The sequence below is a fragment of the Notolepis coatsorum genome (genome assembly GCF_963971535.1).
Source record: "Notolepis coatsorum genome assembly, chromosome: 5".
Taxonomy (NCBI): domain Eukaryota; kingdom Metazoa; phylum Chordata; class Actinopteri; order Aulopiformes; family Paralepididae; genus Notolepis; species Notolepis coatsorum.
In genome coordinates this window covers 121,455,750-121,482,819 of record NC_140169.1, presented here as the reverse complement: position 1 = coordinate 121,482,819, position 27,070 = coordinate 121,455,750, and the positions used below count along the sequence as shown (strand labels likewise).

General features: G+C 45.7%; 1 protein-coding gene across 1 annotated transcript in view; it reads right to left on the bottom strand.

Moving 5' to 3' along the window:
* Positions 1-26,348, bottom strand: part of map3k5 (mitogen-activated protein kinase kinase kinase 5) — a 112,029-nt gene extending 85,681 nt beyond the window's left edge. The window contains exon 1 of the mRNA XM_084313723.1: positions 25,340-26,348. Coding sequence (XP_084169849.1) covers positions 25,340-25,844 — 505 coding nt within the window. The 5' untranslated portion in view covers positions 25,845-26,348. The remainder of the gene's footprint in view (positions 1-25,339) is intronic.
* Positions 26,349-27,070: the final 722 nt, after the last annotated feature.

Sequence of the window (27,070 nt, the reverse complement as noted above, 5' to 3'; positions counted from 1 at the left end):
CAGTATATATTTGTTATTTATTTTTGGTATAGTGCTTAACAAGCATAATTTAATGTTGCCCAGTTGTGGCCTGTTGAGGGGCAATACATATCAAAAGTTCCAAAACATCTATTCTGTTTGTATTTGTATGATCCACTATATAAACATAGTAATTATAATATCTACATAGCCTACATGGCATTTGATTGGAGGCTAGTCTCACTTTGTCCCACAGCAACATTAAAATAGTTTAGATTTGTGTATGTTGTTTATGTAAAAAAAAATCTTGAAAGTAACGCAATAGTTACTTTCTGAAGTAACTAGTTACTTTTATAATTTGTAACTGAGTAAGTAATTTAGTTACTTTTTGGAAGAAGTAACTAGTAACTGTAACTAGTTACTTTTTTAAAGTAACTTGCCCAACACTGGTTGTCATACAGAAGTACAGAATACTTTTATACAAAATGTAACAGAAAGAAGCATTTTGTATAAAAGTATTCTGTACTTCTGTATGACAACTAATAAAGAAACTTGAGAAACTTGAGATTGGCCCGAGCTAAACCTAACCTACGGACCTGCAGCTGGACTGGTTTCACTGTGTGAAAGAGCAAGTTAGTAGTTTAGTAAGCTGTACAGCTATAACAACACAGTAGGCTAAATTAAACTTTGCGCCAACATTAGGACCGAAGTATAAACCAGCAACTGAGCAACATGAAGAAGTGGACTTATGCATCTGGATCAGAAAAAAAGTTGTGGATGAAAAAGTAAGTAGGCTACAGTGTTTGTAAAAGCTTGTATGCTAACAGTAGCTAGCCAGCTTAGCCTACATCACAATGATGATCACCAAGCTAACTTACTGTACACACTGTAGGGCTGGGCAATTCATCGAAACAGAATCGCGATATCGATTCATAGACCTATGCAATCTCATTTCTAAGTTATGACGATTTTTCTTTTATTAAAAAAAAAGTTATATATATATATATTTTCTTTTTACTTTTTAAATTATTTTATCTGGGTTGAACATGATTTGTGGAACTCCCTCTGGTGTTGTGGTCGTGGTATTCACTGACCTTTGGGAAGTATTTCGACATGCACATGGGTATCTTAGTGGTGTAGTGTATCTTGTAGACCAGGCCCATTGCAAGTTGCTGTACTCTGTCGTCTACTCTAAGCCATCCTAGGTTGTCAAAGTGGGCAGGGGTGAGGTGGGTTTTAGGAGTAAGGTCAAGCAGTAGTCTGACCAGTTTGTTTTGTGATGTTTGTAATCTTGTTTTTAGTGCCTTTGAGGTGCTTTGGTACCATGAGGTGCAAGCATAGTCGTAGTACCCTTGAATGAGTGCTCCTGTTAGAGTCCTCAAGGTATTCTTGTTTACCAGAGAGGAGATCCGGTACAGGAATCTAGTTTGTTGGTTGACTTAGTTTTATTACATTGGATCCCATTTTGTCACAGGAAAGATTTGCCTCTATAGGATGGAACCCAGGTAGGTAATTTCATCTTTCCTTTTAAGATAAGATAAGATATTCCTTTATTGATCCCTTTGGGGAAATTCAGGCATCATAGCAGCATGGGGGAAGGGGGGGTACAGGTAGTGAAAACAACACAAGCAGTGTAAACAAATAGGTCAATATAATTTACTATCTAACTAACTGAAATATATTTTCACAGTGTCCCATAAGGTGCAGTATGCATAAGGTAGTGTTATAATTTACTATCTAACTAACTGAAATATACATTATTCATTATTCACAGTATCACAGTATTCACATAAGGTGCAGTATGCATAAGGTAGTGTTATTGTCCTACTTGGGTTCTTATTAGTTCTAGGTCGATGTCTGGCAGCAGTCCCTGCCCACTGTTGTGGAGCCTGATGGCCACTGGTATGAAGGACTGTCCGAGGCGGTTAGTTGAGTGTCGGGGGGGTATGAGTCTGTGGCTTCCTTGTCACCTTCACCTAATATGTTTTGATCTGGTCAGGTGCGCTGTCACCTAATATGTTTTGATCTGATCAGGTGCGCTGTCACCTAATATGTTTTGATCTGGTCAGGTGCGCTGTCACCTAATATGATTTAATCTGGTCAGGTGCGCTGTCACCTAATATGATTTCATCTGGTCAGGTGCGCTGTCACCTAATATGTTTTCATCTGGTCAGGTCCGCTGTCACCTAATGTTAATATGTTTTCATCTGTGTCCACTGACCACTGACACACAGTGGGGGATGTTTTAAAAATATAATTTAATATATAATATAATATAATAATTTGTGCTTCACCTAAAAATTTGGTCAGCAGCCTCCACTGTAATAACAAGATTAATTCGCTGGGGTTTCTTAAACTGTGGACTTGATAACCAGTATTGTTTTAATGTGAGTGGGTCCCAGGGTGAGACTAGGGTACCATGCTGGAAAAGTTGAGGAACCCCCTGCTCTAAAGGGACAGTCCCCATTTTGTTCTCAGAGCTCTTAATGAATGAAGAGTTTGTCCAAAAGGCTTACTACAGGTATGTAGCCAAGATCTGATTAATTGCTTCTGAGACTTTATGAGGTCTATAACTAAATATAGACACAGTGCTATAACCGTTCATATAAACATGAAGTTTATGTAAGACCTTAACCTTGACTGACAACTTGGGGGGCAAGGCTCTAAATGTGGTCCCTGCTGTGGCTGCTACAAGCTACTGATTTTGGTTTTCAAGCTGTATAGAGGAACACACTGTCTGTGTCTTCTTCATATTGAATGCTGTAGAGGACTTTTTGCATGGAATATTTGTGTACTCTCTTTCTTCCATCATGGCTGCCTGTAACCACTGGTAACCACTTTAAAAAGAAAATGCCTAATTTCTGTGCAGTGGTAGAGTAGGTAAAACGCTGGAAAAGCACGGTATTGATGTTCTACTGTGACTGTTTACAACATCCAGTAATAAGACACCAAATGATTATGTTTTTGTTGATATATTTTCTCGTATATATCTACACATAGCAACCGTTCTCTTCCATTGCCATGTACAAAACAAGGGTTGCTGTTACAGGCGGCCATGCTGGAAGACGGATAACTACACAGACATTCCGTGCAAGGCCTCTCTATTGTATGTGAATGTGACTGCTACCTTGACCAGACATCCAGCAGCCATTCAAATGAGAGAGAGAGACCGATCTAGTACCCCACCCTGACCTTTTCATCTTTCCTCTCTGTATCAACATACACATAACATAACAACTCTATGGCTTATTTTCACAGAGCCACTGACTGAATCAACGAACCAATGGCTTATCCCATTCTCACAACATCATCTCTGACACAGCTGTCAGAGTAATATGTGCAGGAACAGAAAAAAAAGCATTCACACATACATCCAAAAAGTCGAGGGGATCCTCAAAAGACAAACAATTTCAATGGGTTTGTATGATTGTGTGTGTTGAAGAGGGCCCTGTTGTCTGTGAATGGGCCAGTCCCCAGGGACAGCCTGGTGCGGTAACGCCCACTCCCACCCAGCCCAGCACATGTAAATGCCACCGGGAAGTGGTTTCTTCTTACCAGGCTTAAAAGCTCTGATCATCAACCCCCCACCATCGTCAGTCTCGCACTTTCATTACACAGGGGAAGGAGGAGAGGAGACAGGGGTGAATGCTGTGTTGCTGTGCAATAACGCAGGTTGAAGAGTGTATTGTTCCAAGTAAGTAGCCATCGTCACTCCTTTTGTGACGGTCTTCATCCTCCGATTGAGCACATACAAGATTACGCTATTTGACATATGAGAGCTGAAGGCAAAATTACATTTCAGTCGTCCCTGAGGTTGACCTTTGACACATACAAACGCTCCCACCGCAGCCGCGACAGTCTGTAACGGCCGCTGTTGCAGACATTAGTGGTTAGTGGTATTAGCCAGTGCCCATATTTAGAGAGCAGGGCAGCCAAAGGCAGATATAATGATTTGATTGATTTAAAATAGCTTGCATTCGGTAAAATACAACAATTTAACAAATGAGACCCAAAATTGCTGAACTTAAGTTTGCTAATATTAGCTATATTATCTCACTATATCTACTATTCTCACTAAAATACCAGAATCAATCAAATTATACATACATTTTTGGTTAATTGGCCACATGGGCCGATGCCGACTATACAGTATCTCGAAATGGCAGATATGGGCGACAGATTAATCTATCCCTACACAACATGGTAACAAACGGAGGGTAAAGTAGTTGACACTTGCTTTGCCCAAATTATACAAACCAGACCGTGCAAGAGATAAGAAGCTGACCCCCCCCCCCTTTCCACTCAGTCAATACATGGGAGGGCATCCAGTATTCCAGACAGCACAGGTTGGCTGATGAATAAAACATTGGTGGTCTCATTTCACCGTTGGCAGAGAGGCCCCATCAATATTACATCTGAAAGAGTTCTTCATGCAAGCAGGCCATGAAAAATGCAATGGCTTGACACAAACCAGCTCTAATGTAGATGTGTGTGTGTGTGTGTGTGTGTGTGTGTAGTACTAGTTGTAGTGGTGATAGATAGAGGTTGCAGTCATGTTGCTGAAATACAGTGAAGAGATGGGGGAGCAGTGGTGACCTAAGGCTCAGAGCAGCGGTGACCTAAGGATCAGAGCAGTGGTGACCTAAGGATCAGAGCAGTGGTGACCTAAGGGTCAGAGCAGTGGTGACCTAAGGGTCAGAGCAGCGGTGACCTAAGGATCAGAGCAGTGGTGACCTAAGGGTCAGAGCAGCGGTGACCTAAGGGTCAGAGCAGTGGTGACCTAAGGGTCAGAGCAGCGGTGACCTAAGGATCAGAGCAGCGGTGACCTAAGGATCAGAGCAGCGGTGACCTAAGGGTCAGAGCAGCGGTGACCTAAGGATCAGAGCAGCGGTGACCTAAGGATCAGAGCAGCGGTGACCTAAGGGTCAGAGCAGCGGTGACCTAAGGGTCAGAGCAGCGGTGACCTAAGGGTCAGAGCAGCGGTGACCTAAGGATCAGAGCAGTGGTGACCTAAGGATCAGAGCAGCGGTGACCTAAGGGTCAGAGCAGTGGTGACCTAAGGGTCAGAGCAGCGGTGACCTAAGGATCAGAGCAGCGGTGACCTAAGGGTCAGAGCAGCGGTGACCTAAGGGTCAGAGCAGCGGTGACCTAAGGATCAGAGCAGCGGTGACCTAAGGGTCAGAGCAGCGGTGACCTAAGGGTCAGAGGGTCAGAGCAGTGGTGACCTAAGGGTCAGAGCAGCGGTGACCTAAGGGTCAGAGCAGCGGTGACCTAAGGGTCAGAGCAGTGGTGACCTAAGGGTCAGAGCAGTGGTGACCTAAGGGTCAGAGCAGTGGTGACCTAAGGGTCAGAGCAGTGGTGACCTAAGGGTCAGAGCAGTGGTGACCTAAGGGTCAGAGCAGCGGTGACCTAAGGGTCAGAGCAGCGGTGACCTAAGGGTCAGAGGGTCAGAGCAGTGGTGACCTAAGGGTCAGAGCAGCGGTGACCTAAGGGTCAGAGCAGCGGTGACCTAAGGGTCAGAGCAGTGGTGACCTAAGGGTCAGAGCAGCGGTGACCTAAGGATCAGAGCAGCGGTGACCTAAGGGTCAGAGCAGCGGTGACCTAAGGGTCAGAGCAGCGGTGACCTAAGGGTCAGAGCAGCGGAGGCCTAAGGGTCAGATCAGTGGTGACCTAAGGGTCAGAGCAGTGGTGACCTAAGGGTCAGAGCAGCGGTGACCTAAGGATCAGAGCAGCGGTGACCTAAGGGTCAGAGCAGCGGTGACCTAAGGGTCAGAGGGTCAGAGCAGTGGTGACCTAAGGGTCAGAGGGTCAGAGCAGTGGTGACCTAAGGGTCAGAGCAGCGGTGACCTAAGGGTCAGAGCAGCGGAGGCCTAAGGGTCAGAGCAGTGGTGACCTAAGGGTCAGAGCAGCGGTGACCTAAGGGTCAGAGCAGCGGAGGCCTAAGGCTCAGAGCAGTGGTGACCTAAGGGTCAGAGCAGTGGTGACCTAAGGGTCAGAGCAGCGGTGACCTAAGGCTCAGAGCAGTGGTGACCTAAGGGTCAGAGCAGCGGTGACCTAAGGGTCAGAGCAGCGGTGACCTAAGGCTCAGAGCAGTGGTGACCTAAGGGTCAGAGCAGCGGTGACCTAAGGGTCAGAGCAGTGGTGACCTAAGGGTCAGAGCAGCGGTGACCTAAGGGTCAGAGCAGTGGTGACCTAAGGGTCAGAGAAGTGGGCTTGTGAACGGAAGGTCACCGACTCAATCCCCCGGAATGGCAGGAAGAATCTGGTCGGGGGAAACAAATGAATAATCAGTACCCACCACTGAAGTGCCCTTAAGCAAGGCATGTAAACCTCCAACTTCTCCAGTGGGAGCTTCGCAGTGGCCAACAGTGTCAGACTGGTTGTGCTGGGCAGCTCCCAGGTGTGAAGGTACAGTACTGTGTGAGTGTGAAGCAGGGCGTTGCTGAAAAAGAGCATCCGTGCTCAGAGAACCTACCCTGGGAGAGTAGAGATGGGATGGGTGGGGTGAATCCACTGCGATCCTTAGGAAAGTTCACCTACTTTATAGCAACAGGTCTAAGAGCCAGTGTAAATATTTGCTGTCATGGGGTAGGGCTAATACTATACGTGACGACTCAGTGGACGTATGGCAAAATGGAAAAGAAGACAGAGAAAGCGTTGTACTATGGGAAATGTTTTTGTTTTTGTTTTTAGAGAAAATGCATGTGTTTGGGAAGAACCGAGCATACGACTGGATGAACGAGACCTGGAATATACCAAGCCATGTGTTCGAGAGTTTGTAAAACGAATGCTTTGATATAGTTTTGCTGTTGTTAAAATTAGCCCTGTTAACTTCAATTCATCAAGTATGGCTAACGTTTGTTGGGATTCCCTCGTTCACGGTGGAGGCAAGGTAAAAATAAAATAAAATAAAAATAGATCGTCACAAATTTCAGCCATCACGGAGTGAGTAATCAATATACTGTACAAATTACTATTTTTGGGTGAAGTACTCCTTTAGGCCTATTAAGAGTGTGGAAGTCAAATGAACCCTGTAGGGACTATTTCTTCACCTACATCATTTAATTGAGCTGTTTGATTGATTGACAACTTTATTAACAGATTGCAGAATGGGTACAATACAGTACGGCTCAATACAAAACAACTGCTAAGAGGATGCAGACCAGAAAAATACTTTAGTCTTGTTTACATCGGGGTCCCCCATTTTCAATTCATCAGGACATTTATGACATACAGATATACAGTACTGTAATTAACACAACACAAGGATCCAACGTCCCCGATGACTGGTGGCCCATATTCAAACTCAATTACTCTTAATTAATAACTGTCAAACAAAATTAATGTGTTTTAGAGTTTTTGGATGTGTGTGAGATTATGTGCAAAATAAATCAGCATTGTTTTTTTGTGAAGTGCCCCTTTAACGGTGCGTCTGTGTTCGCCGAGACTGTGTGGGCGGTGCCGCTCCGTATCCTCCTCACACACCGGAGCTTCCCGGCGGCGACACGTGAGATGTTCCACTCTGTCAAACATCCTCGACAACAGCAGCAGCATGATGTGACCTTTATCTCTTACATAAACACAACAACAGGAGAAGGGGGAAGGCGGATGGTGTCTTGAGGGACAGAGTTTTTCGGGCAGAAACTGAACGACTTAAGTGTATTCATTGGTTTGGTAGCGCTCTCGCATCCAACAGCCAAGGATGGACAGTAGGCAGGCAGAGTCCCATACTCTTACAGCACTCTGTGTCCTTCGATGTTCTTTCAACCCGGTGTTGCCTCCTCTCTGAGGGAAGGGATGCTTTTAAGTGTAGTCCTGGAATTCTGGCTGTCTGATGTCAACTCTGATGTCCTGGGAAGAACCAGTACTCAACTAAAACACATACACACACATTTAACCCTTTCACTACCACACTACAGAAGGTTAACCTTTCATTACCACACTACAGAAGGTTAACCATTCACTACCACACTACAGACGGTTAACCTTTCACTACCACACTTGTCGTGGAATATATTATCATGTCATTATAGATCTGGGTTGAGAGATATCATTTTATCATTTTACAGCTTGACTTGTTCAGTGTGACCAGCTAGTGTAATGTGTGTGTGTCTCTTTAAGAGACTCCAAGTTACCAAAGTTATCTCCCCAGCCAGCCAAAGCAAGGTTATTATTACTTCCCGTAACAGGGAACCATTTTTATTTACTTTCATCATCATATGAAAGTAGAAAGTTCTAATGTTACGTCTTGCAAGTGTGTATAAACTAGAGGTGGGCATAGATAATTTTTTTTAATCTAGATTAATCTATCTGCAATCCTGGATTTAATCTAGATTAATCTAGATTAAAATGGCTAAAAAAAAAAAACTGCCAAAGGCATTCAAAATATGTGTGTTCTACCCAAATAATGACCAGAAGTAAGTCCTTACTTTTTCTTTCCTCCTTATGTTTCTCAGGCCAGGTGGCCCATTACACCATGAGCCCATCTCCCGTTTCCAAAATGCATTACAGACTGTTTGAAAAAGCTGTTTTGCTATGATAATTGGTAATGAAATATCAAAATAATGTTCAATAAGATGTACTTATTGTAAGTTGTTTTATTCAGAAGTTAACACAAATAAATAATATTACCAGTACAGTACAGTATCTAGCACTCTCAGGAGCAAAACAGAAAGAAGCATTTCAAACTTGAACTATGTGACATGGCTTGAATCAACTGCTCCAGTGGAGTTGCTCAGTGGCCAATGGTGTCAACTGTGGTTGTACTGGGCAGCTCCCAGGTGTGAATGGAACTGTGTGAATGTGAAGCAGGGCGTTCCTGAAAAAGAGCATCTGTGCTCAGCGAACCTACCCTGGGTAAATAAAGGTAACATTTTTCTTTTTTTTTTTTTGGATTAATGCGTTAATTATATTATCGCGCAATACTAGTATAGCGTTAACGCAGCACGTTAACGCCGTTAACGGCCCAGCTCTAGTATAAACTATGTTCTGCCCAGACCTCCTGGTCACTTTATGGCCAGATGCTTATGTGTGAACATGATATATCTGTCTGTAAACTGTCCTTTCATTGTGGCCACGGTGAAATAAACTTTTCTATTATTAATAATGACTCAGAATGATTTATAAAACGGCTCATCGTTTTGTCCTTTAATATTTCCCATTACCACACTACAGACTAGGGGTGTAACGGTACACAAAAACCACGGTACGGTATGTACCTCGGTTTTGAAGTCAAGGTTCGGTACGGTTTTCGGTACAGTGGGGGAAAGTTTGGCTTTCCATGTTCCACTCAGGGGTGATGTAGTGTGCAGTAACTAATTGTACTTGTAGGGCTGTCAACGAATATTCTATATTGAAATGAATAATCGACTTGTAAAAAAAATTAAAAAATATTAATAATTATATTAGATTGTGAAAAAAACAGCCCCCGGTGGGCGGTCATTAGTGGTTAACATACCGTTGTATTCGCTCGGTACACTACACAGCCGTTCGGTAAGGTACGGTACACACTGAAACTTGTTCGGTTAGGTACGGATACGTGTACCTTTACACCCCTACTACAGACGGTTCTATTTCATTCTGGCTCCGCTCAGCGTCAGTCTGCACGCACTTCACTTTGTGCACGAGCACTGAATAAAAAATTCCACAATGTACCTTTACATCCCAACATTCATCTGGCCACACCCCTATCCGCTTACCTTCATAAGCAGGTGTGTGGTCACCTACTCGCCTCCTTCTTCACTTTCACCACAAGGAAGTGCCTTCGGTAGATCCCACACTTGACGAGGTTGTTAGCTGAAGAAAGTTGAGACGTGTTTACATTTTTTCTTGCTTTTTTCTTCTCTCATATATTTCGAAAGAAAAGAGCTAAGTCATAATGTCTACTTCGGAGGGTCGCGCTCGCAACGCCACTCTTCACCAGCGGTTCTCCATCGCCGCCTCTGTCGTGCATCTTGGAGCGGGGTTGAGGCCTCTCTCGTGGTCGGCAGCCACGCCCGGTAGGCGTCCGATGGGTAGTTTGCCTCTCCAAGGAGCTGGTGCACCAGTGCCGTCTCCTGTGCGATGGCCTGGTTCCGGCTCTGGTTCCTCTGCTTCCGGGGAGTCGTCCGCTGTTGGGCGGCCGGCGCCTTTGGTTGCGGGGGATTTGAGATGCAAACTTTTTGCGTCAGCTCGCTCCCGTCGCAAGATGGTGGCTTGCAGACGCGAACGGCCTGGTTTTGGTGAGTTGCTGGAGCCGGATGAGGATGCGTCTGTCTCTACATGGCCGATGGAAACAGAGGACTACATGATAGAGGCGGACAGGTTCTTGTTTGAAGGCCCGGTGGAGACATGTCTCCCGCCCGTCCAGGTAACACTGGAGGGGGGTGAGATGTCTCCTTGGGGTTCCTCGTCCGCAGATGTTGGGTTAGAACCTCCGACTCGGCGGCGGGATGCCCTGCTATCAGCCACATCAGAATGTGGCTCCTTAACCAGTAGTCTGCTGCATGTGAGGGACGCGGGCTCGGAGGAGGAAAGTATGCAGGGGGAACTGCGTGCTTTGTTCCCCGAGCTCATGGCGGCGGCGGCAGTCGCAAACGGCGTGCCGCTGCCGCAGCCACTGCCTGTTCCTGTCCCTGACGATCTCATAGGTCATCTATGGCAACGTCGCCCGGTGAGAGGGGTGGATGTTGTCTACCCATTTTTCCCTTCAATGGCGGCCTACGTCCGTCAGGGCCAGGTGGTCTCCCACATCATGGGCCTTACTCCTGCCTACATGCAAGTCACGCGGGTGGTGGGTTTGGTAGACGGCATGAAGGAGGGCGTGCCACGGCTTGATAGGCCGATGGCGGCGCTCCTTTGTCCTGAGGTGGTGTGGGAGCCGTTACGGAAGCCGGTTCCCCAAGGGAAATCGGCGAGGCGGTTGGCGTTTTGGAGCGACCAGTCATTTATCTCCGGGACACAATCTCTAGCTGCCACTTCCAACATCGCGCAGCTGGCGAGATTCATGTCCGGGATATTGACGGGCGGCACGGAGCTGACTGATTTACAGCATGGTCAGCTCGCCCAGTCGGCAGGAGCCATCCTGCATCTGATTCAGCCGCAGGCTATAACCGCTGGGAAAGTGCGCGCCCTGGCCACTCTGATCCAGCGCCACCTTTGGCTGGAGCAGGCGCGTGTGCCGGAGAAGAAGAGGACTCCACTTCTGATGGCACCCCTCTCCGAGGCTGGACTATTCGGGTCGGCACTGCAGCTGATGACCTCAACCTGCAGGGAGATGCAGGAGGAGCGCTCCGTGCTCCAGCCTCATTTCCCCCCGCCCGATGTTGCCGGTGGAGTCAGACGGCCGCCGGGTCGTCGAGGTTCCTCCGCCGTGGCCGCCACTGCTACCACCGCCACTGCTGGACCTTCGGCGAAGAAGGCCAGGAGGAGAGAGGGCGCCTCCGCCACTGCAGCCGGCCCATCTACGCCCGGAGGTGACGGTAGGAATCGTCGAGACCAGCCGCCGATCGTTTACCGTCCCTCCGGGGCTCCACGGGGTGGAAAGCCCCGAGCGGCTCGTGGCAGGCGTCGCTAAATTCATTGACTTTTTCCCTCTGTGGTCCCCCCGTTCCCTTCCCGGCCCCACTATGATTTGTTGAAAAATAAAGAGTCCCTCCTAAGGAGGGACTGTATTTTTTGTTAACAAACTGTGTGTTTATTCACCAAACATATGATGGGGATGCAACGTGTGAATCTTTCGCTATTATGGGTTTGATAGGAGGGCTAGACGTTACTTTCATGTTAGAGCTTAAGCAAGGCCTGCAGCCTACACTCGGTTGAAAAAGTTTTTTTTCCTGCCTCGACCTGAATCTCCACATAAAGGTAGAGGTTAGTTGTGTGCTCTGTTGCTTAAACAGTGATATTGAGCTGCAACACTATTGTGTTGGTTTGCAGTAATGCTCGTATGAAAACGTACCGTGGCTCAGCCGCTCTCTCTCTCTATCAGATTTTCTGTGTCTTACAACATAGATACGGGTGTCGGGTTCACACACACACAACTTGGCCTTGCTATAAACCCTGTTCACAGATGTGTCTGTGGCTAGCGTGCATTGGATTAGCTTGCGCTATTCATTGGCATTGCTACTGAAGGTATCATATGGCTGTTGTTGTTGTCATATGCAAGGGTTGGGCTTGCGAGGGGGTACCGGATAAACCCCTCCTTCCCTCTTCTGATTGGTCAGGGGGTTATTGGACTCTCTTTTCATTCGGTCAGGGCCAAGCTGTTAGGCGGCTTGGCACGGGGGGGGGGGGGGGAAGGGTTTCCCAGACTCTGCACCTATCACAGGCGGTTGAGTCTTGGGTTTCCCCCCGTTATAGCAAACGTCACTAGGCACGTTTCTATTGGACGACGGCTTCCGTGAGTTTAGACCCGTATGTAGGGTCTGTTGTTGTCAAGTTGTCGGGGCAGAGCGTAGGAACTTACTGTTCTACTACGCTCGATATACGTGTAACTTGAGTCGGTTGGTCACATGACTCAATGTTACTGTGACTTTTCAATCTATGGCTCACGTGGGAAGTCTCTCTGAGGAGTTCCGTCTCTCCTCTGTGGTGAGGGTGGCGGGATGTAAAAATGTAAAAAAAAATTACCCTCGGCTGCGTCACGTGGGATTCATGTCAGTCGGTGTTTCTTTCTTTTTTAATAAAAAAGAGTGGAGAATATGAAGCACGACAACCTTCATGTCGTTCTCCCAGGCGCCTTGAAGGATCAATGTGGGGTCTGGTTAGACTGTCCATTGATATGTTTTGGGTCCCGACGCATACATAGTGCTGGCTCGGGGTGTTTCTGTTAAGAATCATGCGGGAGGCTAGTACGCCTTGGTTGCTTGTTATTAAAACAGCGTTTTTATAGGGCAACTGGGATGGGGGATTTTTTCCTCTTCCGAGAGCCTGTTACTGGGTCTCGACGGATTCTCGTTCATATCTGGGGGATGTTAACGGAATAGATCAGAACATAGGTAGAGGGGTCTCACGCCCTTGGGGTGGGCCACTGAGCGCGGTATAAATAGGACCGTCTGGGTGGCGCCCTCTTTTCATGTTTTAGATCAACACGCATACCTGCCCCCTCTCCTGGAGTGGGCATGTCGGCGTGGTTAGGGCACGGGACTGGTTCTGGTCGCGCTGGTCCAAGTCAGTTAACCCGTTGTCCACCGGGGATGCAGATCTGCTGTTCTGGTACCCTGAGGGACTTGTGCTTTTTTCGGGGGGGAAAATGCCGGGTCGGCCCGGGTGTCACGGGGTTAGGCGTTATGGAGACCCTTTGTTGGGTACATGTTGTACCTGGCACTATTATAAGCGGCTGGTTCTCCTTTCTTTCGCTCCTCTCTCACGCATGGCGAAGAGGGGGCTGTTCGGGTGGTCTTCTGGACCTCCTCTGGTAACCCTGTGTGCTTCCCGAGCCGCCGGGCCCGGTCCGAAGTAATGTTTCGTTGAAACCGTAGGCCTGGGATAACCCTTTTTCTTGAGGGGTTATAGGAACAACCACCGTATGTGGTACCAAGAGGGTGGTTGATTCCCTGGTGTGTTGGAGCAGAGTCAACTCCCGGGTTACCCGGTTGAGTGTGCCCCTGCACGTTCATGACATCTGCCAATCGTGTCAGCCTTCTCTGCCTCGACCCCTCTGGGTGGGGGTTTTTGATGGAGGCTTTGTCATGGTGCGCAACAACGCCAGCATACACCCCTTCCGCCGGGGGGGCTGTTTTCAGTTGACCCCTTTGGCGCCTGTCTTGTCCGCAGTGCTCCAGGCTCGGGTCTACAGCCTGCTGCCTGGTTTCCCCGGTGCGCTGCCTGCTTCCGTTGGTTAACTTTTTGAAAGCTTTACGGCCATGCTGACTGCCTGTGTTGCAGGGTCAGTGTGCCAGGCGGTGTACTAATGGGGGGAAAGGGCCCGCTCTTGGAGGGGCCCTGTCCGAATACGCTGGCGATGTGGGGGGCGGTGTCACTAAGTGACCGCCTGGTGGGGTCTTGATGTCTGGCGTCATTGACCTCTCCGGGCCCCCCTTTTTCCAGGGGATCCAGTCCCTTCAGTGAGTCTGGGTCTTCCTTCGCGCTCCGCTGCTACGGCCTTGCCTCGGGGTTGAGTTTGCTCTTGACCCCGTGATTTTGGGGGCAGTAACGAGGGTTGTTCCTTCCGTTCGTTCCCTGGTGGCATGCGGGTTGTGCGTGTGCGTAGTCGTGGGGTCAAGCCACGATCTGCTCACCCTGTGCTTTGAGTTGCTTGAGTTCCTCTTCGCACGGTCGGATCCGTCTCCCTCCCGTCCTCCAATAGGGAGGGTATCCTCCATTAGGGAGGGTCGGGGGATCGGTCCTCCCCGGTCTGATGGTTGTGGGGGGCCTCAGCGGGGTACATTTGTCGAACTTCTGGCTTCCGCTCAGCTCCTCTTGTGCAGACTGACGCTGAGCGGAGCCAGAATGAAATAGAACGTAAGGTTATGTATATAACCAAGTTCTATGAATTCTGGTGACGCTCAGCGTCAGGACGCCACTGCGGCCCTTGATCTCACCTTGTGGTGAAAGTTTGGGAAGGAGGCGAGTAGGTGACCACACACCTGCTTATGAAGGTAAGCGGATAGGGGTGTGGCCAGACGAATGTTGGGATGTAAAGGTACATTATGGAATTTTTTATTCAGTGCTCGTGCACAAAGTGAAGTGCGTGCAGACTGACGCTGAGCGTCACCAGAATTCATAGAACTTGGTTATATACATAACCTTACGTTAACCTTTCACTACCACACTACAGACGGTTAACCTTTCACTACCACACTACAGACGGTTAACCTTTCACTACCACACTACAGACGGTTAACCTTTCACTACCACACTACAGACGGTTAACCTTTCACTACCACACTACAGACAGTTAACCTTTCACTACCACACTACAGACGGTTAACCTTTCACTACCACACTACAGACGGTTAACCGTCTGTAGTGTGGTAGTGAAAGGGTTAACCTTATGTAGTGTGGTTGTGAAAGGGTTAACCCTTTGTCGTGTGGTAGTGAAAGGGTTAACCTTCTGTATTGTCGCAGTGAAAGGGTTAACCCTTTGGTAGTGTGGTAGTGAAAGGGTTAAGTACTATAATGTTTTTGGAGACCTCCAGGGGGCCAGCAGAGACCTCCAGGGTGCCGGCAGCACAGACCTCCAGGGTGCCAGCAGCACAGACCACCAGGGGGCCAGCAGAGACCTCCAGGGTGCCGGCAGCACAGACCTCCAGGGTGCCGGCAGCAGACCACCAGGGGGCCAGCAGAGACCTCCAGGGTGCCAGCAGCACAGACCTCCAGGTTGCCGGCAGCGCAGACCTCCAGGGTGCCGGCAGCACAGACCACCAGGGGGCCAGCAGCACAGACCTCCAGGGTGCCAGCAGCACAGACCTCCATGGTGCCAGCAGCACAGACCTCCAGGGTGCCAGCAGCAGACAGGCCAACATGATGTAAAACACTGTCCTCCTCTTGGAGGCTGTGACAGTGTCAGAGGTTCAGGATCCTCTCAAGTCCGCTAGTGCTTGAACTGATGAGCTTTGGTGCAAGCATAGTGTGGGGGTTCACACAGTCACACACACACACACACACACACACACACACACACACACACATACACACACACACACACACACACACACACACACACACACACACACACACACACACACACACACACACACACACACACACACACACACACACACACACACACACACACACACACACACACACACACACACACACACACACACACACACACACACACACACACACACTCTCTCTGCATGGGACCCGAAGGAGGTGAAATACAGACAGAAACATGCATGGTGATTACCTGATAATCCTGCTCACCACCTACGGCTGGAAACACTACTGTTGAGCAAAAACCAAATTGATCCCCTCGCCTACTGCTCGAAGCAGAGGGGGAAATTCAATATTCTCTCACACAGTTAGGCTTTTAGCAGCCCACAGCTTGTTCCGTCAGCTCTCCCAGCCCAGCGGTGGCCCAGAAAGGGGCCATGGAAGTGGAGAGGAAGGGAGGTGGGCAGCGTGGAGAGCCGAGAGCCGCCTGGAGCCACCAGGGTCATTATTCTACTGCCTGTCTGCCCTCCTTTAAAGAAGCCCTCAAACTCATTTACAAAGCCTGTCGGGAGAGATGCGCCAAACAGCGCAATCATAGCAGGATCAAACGAGACTCTTAAAAGTGCAATGGATTATTTCAGATTCTCAAAGTCTCTCTCTCTCTCTCTCTCTCTCTCTCTCTCTCTCTACAATAGTCCTTGCACAGAATGCCTGTGTAGTTATCCGTCTTCCAGCATGGCTGCCTGTAACATAGCAACCATTGTTTTGTACATGGCAATGGAAGAGACAACGGTTGCTATGTGTAGATACGAGAAAATATATCAACAAAAACATAATCATTTGGTGTTTATTTATTATTACTGGATGTTGTACTTGTAATCAGCCACAGTAGAACATCAATACCTTGATTCTCCAGCGTTTTACCGACTCTACCACTGCACAGAAATTAGGCATTTTCTTTTGAAAGTGGTTACAGGCAGCCATCCTGGAAGAAAGAGAAGTACACAAACATTCCGTGCAAAAAGTCCTCTACAGCATTCAATATGAAGAACACACAGACAGGTGCAGCTTGAAAACCAGAAGCCACACCTATATTATATGCAGATATGGCTGCAGGACAGCGAAATACAACAAAAAAGGGTATCGCTTTCAAAAGTAACACAAGTAACTTGGACATATTTGTGTATCTAGCGCTGTTATCAGATGTTATTACTGGTGGCAACACTGTAATGGCTGCGGCGTGAGAAGAGAACATTATTTTTAATTGGTCATATTGACTGACCCTAACAATTACACATAAGAGCACTATAAGGTAGTGTGTAACCATGGAGATGTTTTGCTTTCAGCTCAGAGGCTCAGACACTGTAATGGTTGTTATGAGCAAAACCATCAGTGTGTTCTTTTCCCCTTATCACTGGGGCAAGAGTGGTGGAATGAGGGTAATGTCACTGGAGCAGTGGTAATGGATTTCCCTGGAACTCAGCCGACACACTGGGGGAAATGGAACGGGGGCTCTTAATTGTGTGGGAGAACTCCCTCTCCCTCCCTCTCTCTCTCCCTCTCTCTCTCTCTCTCCTCCTCCACTGGAAACCAATGTTTCCCCGACTCAGGTCTTCCCCCGAAAAAGTGTCATGGTATTTCCAAAGAAAGGATAATTTCCATAATTCTTTGGTCACTACGACGATTTGGTCACTACGATTATGTAAATACCATGACATTACCATCAGTATCCTATCCTGGTCTAGATTGGATTATACTAGGGAATGGATGCCCTAATCTATCGACATCCGATCGTTATGGGCAGATATTCAGTATAAATGTGAGATCGGGGAATTCCCATAATGCTTTCGCCGATTGCGGAAAAACCCGATCAATGATGAAAAGAAAATATGCGCCAATTCTCAATGGAGTTGGTGTCATTGTCACCAATTCCATCTGCAATGTATGCCACGATAAAATACCCAGTGGGGGAAGCAAGGTAAAGGCTGTCAGTATCGGCAGTGTATGGGGCGATATGGCTGATCTGTGACGGTATCGACGGCAAAGAAAACATTATGGAAGCATCCCTAGATAATACCATGGTAGTAGAAGTGGCATCATGCCGACGCATGACTTTTACCACAGCAGTGCCAGGATAAATAGTTTATATACTGCTGTAAAACTCAAACTACCATTTTCTCTTTAGTACTCCTGTCAGTCTGATAATGAGTTGCAGAAGAGCCTCTTGGCGTTGTGCTGGTCTTACGTGTTGCTTGACGGCGCGGAGTGGGATAATGGGAATGAAACAGAATTCACAGAAACAATATCTCCTGCTTTGGGAAGTATACAGTATCTAAAACCAGTCAAACGTGAAACATCAAATTCAAAAGCAGGTTTCGTCGCATGGGAAGGGCATTAAGGCCCTGGAGGTTTTAACGCCTGACTAGGCTCTGTTTAAACCATGCATAGGTTACGTCTTTCAACTGAGCACGCCAATCCCCCCCAGAGGAAGATATGGGTTGCACTAGACAATGGCTATTCAGTCGTTTAGATGCCCTGCCCGGCTGAGAGATTGATGCCCTTTTTTATTTTTAGACAGAAGTTCAATGTGCAGGAAAGAGACCAACCCAGATCCTGAAAACGCCACAGGAGGCAGGAGCAGAGTCTGCAGCCCTGGCCCTTAACTACTGTTCTGCCTATTGCCGTTAACACACGGAGATATTCTATACAGGGAACAGCGCTGAGAACAGACTGTGAATTCCTCCTGTACACACACAGGGAGAGGAGAGACTCACACAACCATCCCACACGGTTGCCCCGACTTGCCTTTATTTACTTCCTGCTTTTGGTTTCTTGTTAAACACGGGCCTCTTAAGACGTTTGCTTTGGTGGAAAATACACAATGTTTCATCTTAATCTCACTTCGGTTTACTTTAGATTTGATTTAAACAAACATTTTGTTTCATTGTGCAGAAGAATGCTGTGACGATGTCACTAAAAAGATTAGCTGCTTCAGAGTTAATCCGAAAGCATTGTGCTGTAGATCTGGGCTCTAGATATAATATTTGAGTTATCACGTTCATGTTCAAGTAGAATATGAGTGTTTGGCCTAATGGGGTCGTCAAAATCAGTAGGCTTCTTCCTCTGATGGTTATGAATGTGCACGACACATCTGAAGAGATTCAAATGAAAGCTATTCAAGATACACTAATTAGAAAAGTGGACATTTGAACTGATGGTTTTGCAAGAGGAACGGTGTCATGGGGTCACCGCAATTAATAGGGTTCATCCTATAGGGGTCATAAATGTGAACCGCAAATTTGAAAACATTTGAATGAAAGCTATTTGAGTTAAGCACAATGTCACTTCGGTTCATCTTAATCTCAATTCGGTTTACTTTGATTTTTAAACAAACGTTTTGTTTTGCTGTGCAGAAGAAAATGCTGTGAAGGCGTCAATAAAAAGATTAGCTGCCTTTAGAGGTTATTATCCCAAAGCATTGTCCTGTAGATCTCTAGACGTCCCTGTCAGTCAATATGCATACAGTGTAGTCTGCTTGACCTCTGGGGTATAGTGAATAATTGACTATGCCCCGCTGATGTAAGCCTGCCTTATCATTAACCCTAGATCAATAATTTCACCTCCACCAGACTTGAGGAAGTTGATTCAGTGTGATGCTGGTTGCCAACTCCTACAGGCGTGCACCTCACCTGAACCACCGGCAACAACACCTCACAGGGAGCTTTGATCGACTGGCGCTCCACCACCACCATCAGTCATTTTTCTGAGAACATTTTATGGATTTACTTTCTTTATAGTGAAGGTGGTTTTCCCTCAAAGTCCAGACAATCAGTGACCTGTGATCTAATTACTGCTGACCATATGTACTCTAGCCCTGATGAGTAGCGAGCCAGGCAGCGTGAACAAGACAAGAGGATAAACAACTTAGTTAACAGAGGGCCAGCCAAGGAGCTAAGATCAGCAGCCTCTTGGCCAAGGCCAGGGAAACGTGTGGAATCTTATACTAGACGAGAGAATCCTGTATAACAATACCTTGAAGCGTGGCAATGTTTACAGTGTGCATAATAGTATCTCAGACAACAAAAGCATGACCTAATCTAGGGGGGGTTAGCCTTAGGGATGCATCATGCACCGATCCGACTTTTTCAGTCCCGATACCGATACCTGGGTTTGGGTATCGGCCAATACCGATACCCATCAGATACCCATTGTCAAATTTTATTTATCCAAAAAAGTTAAAAACAAAAGATATTTATCCACGTTTTTTTTTATATATTAAAATATTTTTTTTTTTAAGAATTGTAAAGGATCACAAGTGTGTTTTTGATTTGTTGTAAACAAAGACAGAAAATAAACTTCATTCATTCAATTAATGAACTGTATGCCTCACTGTCACTGCGTGGAAGAGACTGGGATCATTCTTTTGTGCAACATCAGGCTTGACTTAAAACATTACTTTCCTAACTTAGTGAAACTAAATGTAACAAATTAACACATAGATATAAATGTACTGAATGGTTATTTCTTATTTTATTTATTATAAAAAAAAAGAAAAAAAAGAAATCCGATATATATTTTTTTACCGATACCCGGCTACTTTACTGATATCGGCGGCCGATACCGATACCAATATCGGATCGGTGCATCATCCCTAGTTAGCCTATCATCAACAGGGTAAGTACTCATCTTTGAACTTTGGAAGGCTGTGTAGCCTATGTACTATGTATGGTGGGACAATGAGGAAATATGTTCACGGTTTTCCAGGATTATTGTAGTCGGTGAGTGTCAGAGAGACCAATATTTTCTTGTGTGGTCTGATGGCTTTCTTTTCATAGAGCTTGTTGTATTTTGTTCATTTCTTCCTGTCATTATTTGTAGTTTCTTTACTTTATTTTCTCTAAACTTGAAGCCGTATGGCATAAGTGCCTACTTCAGTGTGTAGACCTGCTTGTATGTAGGGCTGGGCGATATGGCCTAAATATGATATCACGATATTTTCTGACCTTTCGGCGATACACGATACGCATCACGATGTTTTTCTTTTTTTCCCCAAACAATTCATTATGAGGCTTACCAAGACAGTATTTGAGTTTGCAAGCTAACATTAAAGACAAAATAAAATACCCATGCATTTAGCATTTTTATATTATATATTAGATTTAGATTATTGGATTATTAGATTATATATTGCATATATTTAGCAATGAGATATTATATGATTTAGATATGAAATATGATGAATTGAAAATGGGGGACCCTGATGTAAACAAGATGAAAGTCTTTCTCTGGTCTGCATCCTCCAGTCCACTGTTGTTGTATTTAGCTGTACTGTGTATTGTACCCATGCTGCAATCTGTTAATAACGTTTTCATTCATTCAGACGGCGGCGCTGTTCAAAAGTTTCAACGTGTGGACCAGATTGACGCGACACAATCCTCTTGGTCAAAACATCACGATATCCACGATACGTTTAAAAAGTGTATCGTTAACACTTTGAGTGCCACTCACGAGATTTCTATGTTTTTTTTAGGTGGTTGCATGCCACTCACGAGATTTCTCGGAATTATTATTATTATTATTTTTTTCGATCTGAAAAATTATTGCATCACCCGAGCCTACCCGAGTATAGCCGAGGGGCGCCGGCGATCACTGTGGAAAAAAGCGCCCCCTGTCGTCTCCCAGATGACATAAGTGATTTTGGAATGGACTCAATGAAAATGAATGGGGAAAAAAATCCGGTACTCCACATTTTCCAGTTCACTGATCCAGCCGGGGTTACTAGAGTTCATTCTGGAGCCTCAGAGCCCCGCGGATCATGGAGTTCTACTGTATCGCGTTGGATCCATACACGTATCGATTTTTTCGAATGGTGATCAGGAATTGGAATATACCAGTTGGATACCATCTGATGTCAGGTAAGGACTCTATGTTATCAGTGGTAGGATAATCAGAGTAAGTTTGATGAAGTTATAAGCTGTTTTGTGAAATGTCTTCTTTCGGTTTCACTGTAAAAGTCTGTGAGGAAATCAACGGAGCGATTATCAGTGCGCGGCCGTAATGTGCGTGCGTGCACGTATAATATTGATCATCTAGCGTTTATTTGAAAACGATTCATAAAAAGGCCGACGAATATCAACGTTGTGGAATATTCCACTAAAAGACGATTTTCATAGAATGCTCCAGAATGAGCTGTTTTTTATATCAAAACGGGGGCTTTTCTAACTGCTCTGAAACGGCAACGACGCGATAAAAAAACAATCTGCCTTCACAGCACTGACTGGAAAATAGTCTTTGATAATGCGATGGGCAGATTAGACACATAGCCATAATTTAAAACATAGATTAGGCGATATTAACGTTAACATTGGCGCCGATGGTGGCATTCAAGCGGTAAAACGGAAAACCAGGCGTGGCGCTGAAAGTGTTAATGAACTGTACCCGATATTTATATAATATCGTCATATCGCCCAGCCCTACTTGTATGTATTATGAATGTTCCTTGTGTGTGTTTTGGTCTCTATTGGGGGGGATTTAAAAATAAATTATATTGATGTAATCTGACTATAATTTAGCTTCTTGGAGAATGCCACATACTAGCCCCTAGAGAGTTTTTAGGCAATTCTCCTTCACATTTCTTTGTGGACTGGATTATATTGTATATGTATCTCCCCTAGATCTAGAAGATGAATCCTATTCATTTTGGTGACCCCATGTCCTTTCCTCAGTCCAACTTTTGAATGTTCTAATTGGTGTATCTTGGATAGTTTTCATTTGAATCTTTTCAAATTTGTGGTGCACATTCATGACCACTAGAGGAAGAAGCCTCTTTTTTTGGTGACCCCATGACCTTTCCTCTAGCACCACCAGCAGGCCAAACATGTATATCCTACTTGTGAACATGATAACATGATTTTGGTGACCCCAAGACCGTTCTTAAAATCCAGTATTGGTCGGGCTCTAGTTCTTTCCCCCTTATCACTGGGGCAAGAGTGGTGGAATGAGTCTAATGTCAGTGGATGTGTAAATGGATTTCGCTGGAACTCAGCCGACACACTGGGGGAAACGGAATGCCATATTTACATCTCTCTCTCTCTCTCTCTCTCTCTCTCTCTAGTGCACATTCAAGACCCCAAGAGAAAGAATCCTATTGATTTTAGTGACCGTATGACCATTTCTCTATACTCAAATTAGTGTATCTCCTGATCCCATTTCCACCAAACTTGACAAATATATTTGCATTACCACAGCAAGGAGGCTTGTGATGTTCTGAGTCATCTGACCTCATGGTGGCGCTATTCTCATAAAACTAAAAACACGAACTACTCCTCAGTGGCTCAGATATTAGGGGCATAGTCTCAAAAGGTGAATTGAGAATGTGGGCCGTTCAAAGGTACCTGCCATCGGCCACCAAAGGCAGTGAAATGAGTCAAGTGAAATTAGCCAAGAGCACCGAGTTGACTTTGTTTTCTCATTGTGGTCCAAATAACAGAACGCTGTTCAACACAAGTACTGACCCACCCATTGACAAAATCCCATGTAGCGTGATGTGATGACCTTTACAGAGTCTGTCAACATACATGTACGAGTACAAAAAAATATTGTTTGTTTCCTGTTGGTTGTCAGTTAAGGCCATGGATAGGTAGGGAATTTATTTTATTTAATTTTTTATTTTATTCTTTCCCACGGCGACTATGGATAGGGAATTTCTTTATTTAATTAAAATGTTCACAACAACATGGATGCATGTACTCTGCCAGCATGTTTAATATCCATAATACTAAAGGTTTGACTAAGATTCCGATGAAACTTTATTCAAAAAAAAATAATAAAAAAAAATAAGGATTTTATTTTTTATTTTTTAACTAAAAATATATTGGGTCGCACCTAAATCGGCAGGGTCGGTCGGCAACCGGAAACAAACCATTAATTTTTTTAGGCCTCAGGGCACTGTTGTCAGTGTGTTTGTTTATCAGGTGCCGAGGGGTCAGTCGTCACGTGTGATCACCATGGGAACAGATTAGAAAATACAAGGTATGAGAATGTGTCACCGCACTGTCCGCACACCTCCCCCCAACCCCCGCCATCACACAGACCAGTGGCCCCCTTTCGCGACTACACTGTGCCCGTTTCGAGTCCCTCTGTTATTGCAGGAAGGACAGTTGAGGGCATTTATCCAGAATATGCGGATTTGGCACATCATCCCATTCAAATATGGGCCCACACACCGTCTGGTATCCAGCTCGTTTTTACAAAAGCTTTCTCTAGTCCCAAGTTTCCATCCCTGATATGTATTTACAGAGCAAAAATAATAACGGCTGCGGTCCTGTCATCCCAGTGGCGTCTGTACATTTGAACTGGGATTTGAACCGGGGTCTCTGGGAAGAAATGCATCTCACCCTCCCATGTGAATTATGAGAAAAATTCCAGGGGCTCAGAGGAAAATTGCCAAATAAAAGAAACGGGAATTTGGCCGGTGTTTACACAACCAACAGCGTGATGTTATGACAACCAACAAGTCTCTCTGACTCTCTGCAAAAACACATACAACACATGTCCCCTCTCCTCAGCAGCATGTTTTCGGTTTTTATATCAAGCCCTCTCTCTCCTTGTTTGATGAGGGCAAAACAACACCTGTGTGTGGGAATTATTTAACTAATATGGAGGAGTCATATAGGCTACGTTCCTTCCACCTGTTCGTTCTGCAGACTCGCGTGATTGGCACTACAGTCTACAGACATGACTCATGCTCCATTTGACCCCCCCCCCCCCCCCCTCGATAACATCCCTCTCGCACCTCGTTCCTGCATGTATCAGGCAGATGACACGATAACCAGGCCACCATCAGCATAACAGCTGCCGTTTATGTGTAGCAATAATCCCTAAAGACCATACTTTCCAAAATGAGTTTTTAGAACCCAAATGGGCAACAGATCATTTCCAGGGGGGATTAGCCAGGGGCCAAATAAGACATATAGTAATAAGGGGAAAGTGGTTGAAGTTCACTTCTCTGCCTCGCGCGGATTCCAATGGAAAGTCCAGCCTCATGCGCGAGCTCAGCCCATGATGCTGCTGCACACTTCTCCAGACATAGGCGCACAATGGAAGGGGAAATAGTATGTGGGGGGAAATATAACAATTAACCCCCAACCCAACCATTCGTGTGTTACTCAATGAGGTCCAGCTAATGCAAATTGGTAGGTTGTGTAGTGGAAATAATTGTGAAAGGAAGGCTATTCAAGCCCTGGCATGCAACATGTCATGCAATCTTTGTGCACTGTTCAGGGAAACCATAGCAACAGTGAGCCTCGTTTACTTGTGTAACAAAGGTGTGACCCTTGACCTCTTAATAGGCAGTTGTTAAACTGCTGATGTTTGACAACTGCACCTAACAAGCAGCTTTGTTTACAAATAGACTAGGCTAGTGAATGAATGAATGAAAACTTTATTTAACAGATTGCAGAATGGGTACAATACAGTACGGCTCAATACACACAATTGTTAAGGGGATGCAGACCAGAGAAAGACGTTTGTCTTGTTTACATCAGGGTCCCCCATTTTCAATTCATAGTGACATTTATGACATACACAACATACATGACATCATGACATTTATGGCATAGGGACATACATGACATACAGGTATATAGTACTGTTACATTTGTGACATATACGATATGCAAATATACAGTACTGTTACCCATAGATCCTAACAGAGATATACAGTTGTTGGGTATTATTGATAGAATCATCTGATTTCAAGAATGACTTTAGTCTCTCCAGTGATCTACTTGCATTTACTTACCGGCATTGTAAAACTGGTCAAGCACCATGGTCTCTCCGAAGTCCAGTGTTCCAAAGTTCACCGTTTCCAGTTTACTTCCCATCGTGTCGCACGCGTCTTTCAGACACTGCAAGGCCATGTTTTCGGCATTGTTCTTTTGATTGAGTTCGCCGTTGATGACATATGCGACAGTGATACACCTGTTTTTAGAGCACTTTCCAATAGACAGCAAGCCACCGCTGTCCGGCGTCGGACAATGCATGACACTTGGACCGGTGATGATGCTCCTGCTGACCCCCGAGTCCTGCCAGAAGGTCCCCGCCGCGGGGACAGCGGCGCCGCTCTCCTCCCGAAAGCCAAAGGAGCCTCCCCGAGCATCACCCCCCGAGTCGCACTGACCAAAGGAAGGCACCGATAAGGAGATCCCGTCAAGGTCTTGACTCATTCTCTGTGTTTCAAGTAACAAGCACTGTTTTTTGTTATGAATGTTGACAGTTGTCCCGCGACTTCTATCCATAGGCTCCATCCAAACCCTGTATACGCATGGCTACCCCACGGGCAGCATTAATCGCAGACGTGTCATGCAAGATATGCACCTTTTAAGAGCCCCTTTAACAAATGTAAACAACAGACTACATGCTGTGTAGGCGCACTGCCCGGCGATGCATGTTTGGTTTCGGTTATAATAACGTCATTACGTTAAGCTAATACGTTAATAATCAAATGATGAGAGTAGCTTCGTGGACCTTGTTGTATCCCAGATAGCCACTGCCTTATCGCCTGATCACGACACAGGAACTCACGGTTTTCTGCAGAAGACACAGTTGCCACTAGATCGCTGCATTCCTTCTCCTATCTAACAGCGAATCCACGACGTACACTTTCCAAAGTTGAGCAATGTCGCTGGTGTCAGCAGCAGCCAGCAGGGCGAGCAGGAAACATCACACTAGTAGAACACAAGTCAGTGGTCAGGTCCAAAAGGTCTGCCTCGGCGAAACGTTTATATAGCTTAGTGTGTGAACGAAGAGAAACTGTGTATGGCTCAATGCGAAATTCATAATACAGTCCCTGCCCTGTTGCCACTATTATCTTTCCTGCACAGGCTCACGCATAGGGTGGGAACCCGTGTTTACTGGGCGGAGACATGACCATATTTGGAACGGCGTAGCGTAGACCTAGTAGACAGAGATTTTTTTGTAAAGGGTTATTTCACCCAAAGCCAGGACAACCCCTCATTGATTGATTGATTGATTGATTGATTGAAAACTTTATTAACAGATTGCAGAATGGGTACAATACAGTACAGCTCAATACAGACAATTGTTAAGGGGATGCAGACCAGAGAAAGACTCATTCACAATGTTACTTATGATTATCCCGCCTCCACAAGGGAAAGGTTTTTTAGGAAATATTTAGGGAAACTATTTGGAAAGTGTAGTAGTGGGCAATCAAGTTTAAGTTTCAAGTTTTCTTTTATTTGTCACATATAAGGTACATGTACATTATAGTGAAATGCTTGGTTCTGTATGACCCTCCTGAAATGGTGCTTCATCCAGTAAAAAGTAAAAGAATACAGACCAAACACTATACACAATATACAAAACTAAAATGTACAAAAATCACAGCAAATACACTTTCAACCCCTTCATCATCTTCATAATGACAAACAGTCATCAGACATAGCAGTCATCATTACAATAACCACAGCTGTCATATGGATTGGGTAACGTTTTAGAAATATAGCCTAAGAGG